General features: G+C 38.6%; 1 protein-coding gene across 1 annotated transcript in view; it reads left to right on the plus strand.

Annotated features, from left to right (window-relative positions):
• Positions 1-372: 372 nt before the first annotated feature.
• The window catches only part of LOC117496666 (leucine-rich repeat-containing protein 49), a 49528-nt gene continuing 40225 nt past the window's right edge, over positions 373-9675 (plus strand). Inside the window, exons 1-7 of the mRNA XM_034148384.1 lie at positions 373-533; positions 1542-1601; positions 1703-1772; positions 1928-2161; positions 2253-2349; positions 2762-2965; positions 6358-6424. Of these exons, the coding sequence (XP_034004275.1) occupies positions 450-533; positions 1542-1601; positions 1703-1772; positions 1928-2161; positions 2253-2349; positions 2762-2965; positions 6358-6424 (816 nt within the window). The 5' untranslated portion in view covers positions 373-449. The remainder of the gene's footprint in view (positions 534-1541; positions 1602-1702; positions 1773-1927; positions 2162-2252; positions 2350-2761; positions 2966-6357; positions 6425-9675) is intronic.

Genomic DNA, 9675 nt, shown 5'->3' on the forward strand with positions numbered 1-9675 from the left:
ATTGGTTGTGGTGTTACTGTCTCCATTTCACCTAAACACATTTTGGGGACATCATTGTAAAGAATCAAAGATGTAAACTGTTTTGCTATCTATACCGTACTGGCACTATTTAATGTTATTGACTGACATGTTGTGCCCTAAAGGTTTGTATATGAATCTTGGAAATAAAGTGTAAGTTCAATAAATACATATTCAGGACTAGTTTCACTACGGAGTTCTGTTTTCGGGACACGGGAAGTGGGTGTAACCAGGCAACGCCAAAGTTACCATGGCAACAAGGCTTGTCTCCGAGGAAGTTTGTAATGCCTGAACAGAGATCAATATAGATCGTTTTTTTGTTTCGTACCGTAGCAGATAAGTTATTTAACATGTTCATAATGTTAGTACCGCTTCTTAAATAGAGTTGTAGGTATGTTTCAATGTTGTTTTGAATTATTGACATTATCTAAATGGAGCCGGAGAGAAATGAGGGTAAAACGATGCGAGCTCAGAAACACAACAACAGGGATAAATGGATGTCTCTCACCCCCATGGTAAATACAACTTTTAATACACTGTTATCATTTCTTGACAGTATAATATTTAGTCTAACCATTCAACGTTGAGGCCTCAGGCTCATTTAGTAATACTGCTAACTAAAGAAGAGGTTAGCAACATAGCTTAACTAGCTATCTACATGCTAATGATTAGGGGGCCTATGTCTTATCCAGAGAAGTACCAGAGTGTAGGAATACTCTGTTACAAGTAAAAGTCCTGCAGTGCAAATTGTACTCAAGTAAAAGTAATATAGCATCAACATATATTTAAAGTACCAAAAGTAAAAGTACATGCAGTTTGATCCATTTCAGATGATATGTTTTATAATGATTGATCATTAAAGTGTTATCAAAGCTGGTAAAGGTGCAGCTAGTTTGAATGACTTTGTATACTGCACGGTAGCTTGTGAATTTACTCCAGGTGGAACTAAAGTCTGATTTAACACTTGATTATATTTCACATCATTAATCCAAATCTGTAAAATAATTGTAGGTATTTATTAAATGAATGTAGTGGAGTAAAAGTACACCATTTACCTCTGAATTGTTGTGGAGTAGAAGTACAAAGTAACACAACATTGAATTACTCAAGTACAAGTACCTCAAAATTATTGTACTTGAGTAAATGTACTTTAGTTACTCTACTCCACCGGTCGATGTCTCTATTTATTAGTAAATTGTTAGTGAAGTACTTTTACTCAAGTCCTGCACTCAAACACAAATAACTTATAATTTACTTGAGTATTTTCATTGTATGCAACTGTATACACCACACAAGGTAAAAGTGTAGTTCTTGTTTGACAGCTTTAGTTACTTTTCATATTACAGTTTTCAGTTCAAATTATTTTACTGACAAATTGGTACTTTTACTTTTTATACCATTAGTTATTTCTGCTGATTGTACTTGTACTAGTATTTGTTTTTTAATGCCTGACTTTCACGTCAAACAAAGTATTTTCACAGTGGTATTAGTACTTTTATTGAATCTCCCGCTATTGTTTGCAGGTCAACAGCTGCAAGTTGCACATCACTGCTGCCAAAGCAACCGAGAGAGCCCAGAGGATGGTGAGGCAGGACGAAGAACACACTGAAGGACGAGCTATATGATTCATAGCGTAGACCTTCTGATGCAAGCGTTACAATGTATTATGTTTGTTGCTTCACAGACTGAATCTCAAGATCTTGTAAAAGAGACGAACATGAATCACGGCCAAACAATGAATCATTTTTACCAAGGTAAGCTTGACCCAGTTTCCTGTCTTTTATATCTACAGAATTAAAGTTTGATTGAATAAAATTGTAGATATAGGACAATAACATCGATTTATTTAGAAAAATCCTATAGCATACTAACTACTATCTTATTGACCGTTTGCACCATCCCTCTGTAGAGAGAAGGTTGCATTCTTCCAGAAGACTTGTCCACACTCCTCCAGTGCCAACATTTGCCAGCGACTGTACAGACTCCCCTCTACATAATCTAGTGCCATTAGCCTGTGTTGCTCAAAGTGGTTTGGATGCAGTTTCACATTCCTCACAAGATGCAAGAGGAAAGTCTAGGAGGCCAACCAAGTCTGCAGGGGCCACTTTCTACCGTAATGCCTTAAACCTTGCCAAGCCTGCAGGTAAATATGACAATATTAGAGCCATTTAGAGTTTGTACCATACATATATAGCATATTTTTGTGTATCCTGACCTCAGTGTGTAATGTATAGGTGGTTCTGGAGGATATAATGCAGTTCCTGGTAATGCCTTCACTCAATTACCCGGTGACAGCTTTGTTTCCAATTTTCAACGAATCGACTTGGACAGGTACCTTTGGTTTTTTCTAAATGATATTTATATGTATGTTGGTTTACCTGTCACTGTAAACTGGACATTTGATTTAGTTATATGAATCTTTACTCACAATTTTGTTCAAATTCTTCCTTCCTATCGATGCCATTTAGTTTGGTTTTCTTTATGAACTCAGTCACACACAGTATTTGCAGGAGAATAATTAAGGATTTAACATAAAGTGGTAAGAGCTCAAGTTTGCCACCAGGGAGCAGCAGTCCCATATAAGAGCTCCTTCCCTGGTGACTAAGCAGAAAAAAGTAATTTGCATCAGTAAAAATCATAGCTTGAAGGTTAAATTCAGTTGGAATGTCCTGAAAAATAGAGTCCTGAATTGTAGTCAACCATGTAAACCCTAAATCTTGCGAAATGTTCTTGTAATTTCCAGGCGCTGTCTGGAGGAATGCCCCCAGCTGGGCAGTATGGATGAACTCCAGCTTCTCAACCTCCAGCACAATCTAATCACAAAGGTTCTGCATCTGTCACATCTGCAGCAGCTGGTTTTCCTGAACCTGTACGACAATCACCTCTCTGAGATGACTGGCATCGAATCTCTAAGCTCTCTCAGGATCCTCATGCTGGGGAAGAACAGGTCGGTGGTCATCAGTGGATTCATAAGCAAACAAATACACACATTTGAACGGATTTATTTTGAATTGCCTCTGCTAACCAGTAGGGCTGTCCCGAATACCATTTTTTGGGCTCCGGATATTCGGTAGTAATCAACAGCGAATATTCGACCCGCGCGGGGGGGGGGTGGGGTTCAGCAGCGAACCGCTTCAACACGTGTATTTCGGTTTATTCACGGTTTTCATTTTGTTATTCTACAGTATTGTTGTTTTATAGTTATTTGTTAATGTATATAACCCAATTTGTGTTGCTAAAATGATTGGTCGTGCTTTTTACAGTATTACGGCTTCCACAGATGACATTTTTTATGGATTTTTTGTTAAAGCACTGAAGATATTCATTGCTATCGGGATGTTAAGAGCATTCCATGGAATATAACAAAAAGTGTATCTCGAGCCGGTTTCTCAAACTTACCTACCCTACCTTTAAGTGCTTTGACAAAAAATCCATTAAAAAATGTCATCTGTGGAAGCCGTAGTACTGTAAAAAGCACGACCAATCATTTTAGCCGGCCCAGCTAAAATAACTGGATGGCCTACCTGCTTGTCAGTCTTCCATCTGTGTGTTGGAGGAGGGGCTTTGTAAGGAAGTGGCAGATTTTTTCCGGCTGTGTATTTTCAAATTCTAGCGCACTCGAGCTGGGTTGCGGTCGAATAGTCCAAAAATCAGCTCCTAAGTTCTAACCCTATCTTCTATTCCTTGACCTCTGAGTGAAACGTCACGGGGTTAAGGGATAGTGGATAGGAGAATTCAAAAGGATTTAGGAGAAGAGACTGCGGTACTTTAGAGAATCCGACTGCACTTTCACTATCCGACGTGTTTATGATGCGCCAGCGGAGGTCATAAATGTGTGTCTGCTGCTGTGGGGAAACTATGGAAACTACAGTTTTCTATACAGCGGACTACAACATGGATGTTTAATAAGAACGAGGGACTACTGTAAACTCATCTAGAGACTCTGCACCGTGCTCTGATGCTGTTGTTTTATGCTTTATGAACGGGGACAACAGAGAAACATATTCTTCATGACCAAAGTTGGAATTGAAATAAAAAAGGAAAGTGAAACTTATGCTCGTCACCCTCTCCCTCCGGTCCACATTAATACAAATGATCCCAATACGTATGATTGTATGAAAAGATCGTAAAATAAATACAAATGTATTTATTATAAACGTTAGTCCTTAACATCTATCACTGTGTATATCACCATTCAAACATCTTTTAAAAGTTGAACAAACCCCACACAGCTCAGTAAAGACTGTGAAATGTTGACTTTATTTGATCATTTCAGTAAAAACTAACGTTCATATTTCTCTTTTTGATTATAATACTGATGAACGTTCAAAACAAAGCACTTTGGCAACTTACCACATACGTTTTAAAATGCTTAATAAGCACTGTAACTTTCATGATATCATTTCTCGTTCATAATCGGTTGTTTCCGTGAACGGCCGACTGTTGTGTGACGGCAAATGCCGCGGCCGCAAGGCATTGTGGGGCAGCAATTTCTCCTCTCCTTTCGGTTAGGGAGGTCCAGTGGTTCCCAAGCTAAAGGAGGTTATAAAGGAAGTTTGAAACATCCTTTCCTTTCATCTAGAGAATTCGGACGGCACTTATCATGGCTGCCACTGAGGGACTTCCGGGTCATTTCACTCCGTTAGGAAGGTTCCTAAGCTAAATGGACTATTCGACCGCAACCCTGGTTTCTCCAAAATTACCTACCCCACCTTTAAGTGTAATGAAGGAGAGTTAGCGCTGTTGACAGGAAGTTGTTGTTGCTATGGAAACAACGTGACGGAGATTAACGGAGAAAAAGTTAGATCTACATATAAAGACGGAGAAAGTAGACGATAACGTTTATGGTTAAGTGTTAGCACCCCCCGAAGAGGCACAAGCTCTTACGTTGATATTGGAGTTTTCAATAAATTCTATTTGGCAGCCGCAGTGCAGCGCGGTAAAAATCTAAACAGATAAATGATGCACTGCATTTGTGGTTACAAGCCAACATTTTGAAAAGTATGTGATGGGTGTGTGCCGTTCTTTTATAAAACATTTTGAGATTTATGGTTTCATTCGACATGTGTAAAAGTGACTTATATGTAATTCTATACATCCATTTCCCAGCAGGTCCCCTGATCAATTTCATATTGTTAGTAATCTCTATTCCAGAAGGTCAACAGAAGGAATATTAAAGTCATAAATCACTGTAAATGACATGAAGATCTTACTGACCTTCTCTGGCATCTGTTTCACTTTCTGTAAATCATGACATTTCTCTTTTTAAACCGCCTTCCCGGGCCGTATGTTTAGTAAAGAATACAACTGATTAGGCTTTCCATTGGCCTTTTTCAAGAGACTCTAGCCGTTTATGCTTACAGGTAGTCGGATATAAACTCACATGGACATTAAGTTACTGTACACTACTGTATGTCCGGTTTCCTCTTGGAAAGTGACATATTAATGCGTTTGTTGGTTGGTTAGCTGTCCTCATTATGACCTCTCCAATAGACACTCACAAAGACACACATTCCCATTTATTTCTATGCACCAGGTACTTTTCAGAATGGGCAAAAAGGGTTTTCAGAGGTGGAAGAAGTACTCAAATGTTTTACCCAAAAGTAGAAATACTATGATCTTAAAATACTTAATAACAAGTAAAAGTCCTAGAAGTACGAGTAGAAGTACACAAGTATAATCACAGTATGCCCAATGGCTTTTTTCACATTATAACTTTAAAATATTGTAGTTGAACTTTGCAATTCAAATACTATTATTCAGTTTCATCAACATATACATGTTGCATTTAAAATCCCTTTTATTAAACATGTATATATTTAGCATTAAATTGAATTACTTAAAGGTGGGGTACGTAATTCACTTCAGAAACACTTGTTGTTATATTCCATGGAATGCTCTTAACATCCCGATAGCAATGAATATATTAAATGCTTTGACAATAAATACATACAAACATTTCATCTGTGGAAGCCGTGGCGCTGTAAAAAGCACGACCAATCATTTTAGCCGGGCGGCCTACCTGCCTGTCAGCCTTCCATCTGTGCACAAACTTATCTCGTGCCCTCATTGGTCATGTGCGCGTTCGTGTGTGTTGGAGGAGGGGCTCTGTAAGGAAGTCTGAAGGAAGGGGCAGATTTTTTTCGGCTGCGTACTTTCAAATTCTAGTGCACTCAAGCTGGTTTCTCCATTCTTACCTACCCTAACTTTAAGTAAAGTACAAGTATGTTTAAATAGTCAATTACTTGAGTATACTGTATATACTTTGTACTTTGACTGTGGTATTGATCGTTTACATTTTCACAAATATTGTATTGTACATTTAATGTCATATCACAGAATCCATAAGATCTGCTGCCTGGAAAGCCTCTCCAAACTGAACATCCTGGATTTACATGACAATCAGGTACTGTCCCCTTCACTCTCCTCCCACCTTCATCGCGAGTGTGTTTAGTCTTAGTCATTTAGCTGCAGATACTCTAACTGTAGACAGTAACAGCTGCAAGGTTCATCACAAGTGGACGGTCTCTTTCACCTCCTCCGCACAAAAGAGAGGTTTTCTGTGTGAGATGCTCGAGTCAAACAGATATGACAGCAGGAGGCCAGGCATGAGAATCTACGTCATTTTAATCTTAGAGCCCTGGCCAATAAAGTTATCATGGCGGGCATTGTAGCCATGTTTTCCACTTGTTTATTTCAAAAATCTTCTAAAGAAATCCAGCTATATTTTGCAAATTGAGTGCCATGAACTGTTTTATAAACAAAATATGTCATTCCTTCACTTATTGATATTCTAACATCTTTTTTATGTCAGAAATCTGATGAGAAATGGAATAATAATCAGTCGACCTATCTCAGTTTTATGGACTTAACTTCAGTGTTTATTTAGTTGCCAACAGTGGATTGAAAAGCATCAAGCTCTTGTCAAGGTAATAATACTCCCACATCCATTCCCTCAGTGATCCTAGAATTTATTCAACAGGCACAATGTTTCTATGTCGAGTCTGAGAAAAAAACAACTATTATTATTGCCTTTCTGTTCAGCCTGGCTCGCTGATATTAAAAAGCCTTGGAAATGAGATGACGTAAGGAACACTAATGGGGATTTCAGAAGCTCCTGGAAAAGTGACGCTTCCCTCGGTCAGATCATGCCGCCTACACCCCTCCTCAGAGACCCGGTGTAGCCCCCCCCCCCCCCCTCTCTGATGTTGGCTGCGCTTTGCATAAGCAGGCGTCCCAATTACTGTTTCCTGAAAGAAAACGCTTTGTTGCCTCAGGTTCTGTCCACTCGAAGTGTTTCCTTACTACAGTTAATTTAAATAGTTCTTATAATATTAAAGGTCCCATGTCATGGCCATTTCTACTGATCATAATTCCATTGTTGAGATATACTAAAATAGATTTATATTGTGCAATTTTCCAAACTCACATTGGTTTCTCATACAGCATCTCTGTATAGTATGTGTATTCACTCTCTGTCCTAAACGGCTTGTTGGAGCTCCACTAGCACACCCCCCCAGCACAGCCCCCCCCCCCAGCGTGTCACAGCTGAGAGAGTGTGTGTGAGTGAGGAGCTCCACGGATTGGTCCATTTGGGTATGGGCACGTCACTGTACCCAGGAAGAGAAAGATAAATCTCCAACGAGGCGTTCTGGGTAGACAGGTCTTTTCTGTGTTGAGTTTTACTCGCTACAGGGTGTACTTTGAGGGTTTGTGACTTTGCAGACCGTTTACATGCATAAAAAGCTACATAACACACAAGGGGACGGGTAATAACCGGAAAAGCATGACATGGGACCTTTAAAATTAAATGAGCATAGTAGTAAAGAGATTTGTTTTTGTACTTTTCTTGCCTGTAATGAGAGTCCATTGCTTTCAGAGGTAGCCATTTGTTGGCAGAAGCCTATTGAGGAGCAGATGATAAACCTATTATTTTCACCTCCTGACCTTAAAATCTCCTGGTTTATGCGTTTAAAAAACTGTTCAAAAACTGTATTCAACTTTTTCCAAACTCACCAGATACCTGACCACCCAAATTTAACGTAAATTGTGTCACTCACAATGACAATAGAAAATGTTGATTGAAGTTAATTCAGTGAGAGTATATTGGCTGAATACATCAAAAATAATGTTCAAGTTGTTGTTTAGTCACTATTTACTTTATAACACCAGCTGCTTGTCCTCTTACCTTTTGCGTCGACCACAAGCAGTACATCACTGTCATCCTCTCTTCCTCCAATCCTCCAGCAGGGAGGCTCACATCACCCCCCACCCCCCCCACACCTCCTTTCCAACCTTTATTTCTGTAACAGGATGTCTTTTCATTTCCAGTTTTCTGGAAGCACTCCGAGAGGCAGATATTCTCTTTGGGAGTGTGCATCCAGCCCACTCTTGGCCTCAGTCACACAGCACTGGGGTTACAGAGCGACTTGGCGATGTTGGATAACCGATCTGTAGTTACGCGCTGATGTTTTCCACTCCAGCAGTTTGACTCTAATATTCAGAGGACAGTGGAGAAAGCCCTACAGGGTGTGTAAAACAAAGACAGTATCACAGGGTTAGAGAGGATTCTTAACCCTTAGATGCACGAGTGACTGGACCCTACACTCTTCCATAAGTGGGTCAAAAAGGACCCGTATTAGAATAATATGTGTTTTTATGTCATTTTTGTCATTTTGGTTAAGAAAAATCACTTGTATAATATTTAGTATTATATTTTGGTTCACACTAGAAATATTTTATATTTAATTTTTCACTATTTATAATTTAGACATTTTTCTTTCATTTTGAAAAAAAACGTTTTGAACATATTGATGCAAAGATCTGCGCTATTCTGAGACCCTCACAGTATTCCAGTCCCTTTTCAAAACTCATCTCTTCTCCTCTGTCTACTCATAGCCCACCCCCCATCAATCCATGCCGGTTGATCAAGTTTGATAGTCCTATACCCCCCACCCTAACCTTCCCTTATATTGTAAAGCGATTTTGAGTCCTTGAAAAGCCCTATACAAATATAATGTATTATTATTATTATTATTATTATTATTATTATTATTATTATTATTATTATTATTATTATTATTATTATTATTATTATTATACTGACAGGTATCAGATCTTGCTGTGTAAAATAATCTTCCTGAGAGGTGTTACTTCTGATGTAGTCTGTGTCCTACAGTGAATGTATTCCTGACAGCAACAGGTGATAAGAATCAAAGGTTCCCATAGGATCCCATAGGAAATGCATGCGGGTCATTTTTGACCCACTTATGGAAGCTTGGGGTAGCAATACAAAAACTACAATTTCTTAAAATGTATACAATTTAAAATGTGAATGGCATGATATCCAAAACATGTTTTTTGAGGAATAGCTGCAATATGAAATGATAAAAAAATGTAATTACAAAGATACTTCAAGAAAACCACCTCACCGGGTCAAAAAAGACACACTTATGCATCTAAGGGTTAAAGTCATGTATACCAGAAAGTGAGCACATATAACACCACATGTAGCAGCGGTTCACTGTAGGTTTGTCATCTTGTTAGATTGTACACGTATAATGAGTGCTGTTCTAAGTAATCGAAAGCCCATAACATTTTAAAATAAAATACAATTGATCAGTTCAAATCTTTGTCCATTTAACTCAACTACTTTTT

Source organism: Trematomus bernacchii, unplaced genomic scaffold (assembly GCF_902827165.1).
Source record: "Trematomus bernacchii unplaced genomic scaffold, fTreBer1.1, whole genome shotgun sequence".
Lineage (NCBI taxonomy): Eukaryota > Metazoa > Chordata > Actinopteri > Perciformes > Nototheniidae > Trematomus > Trematomus bernacchii.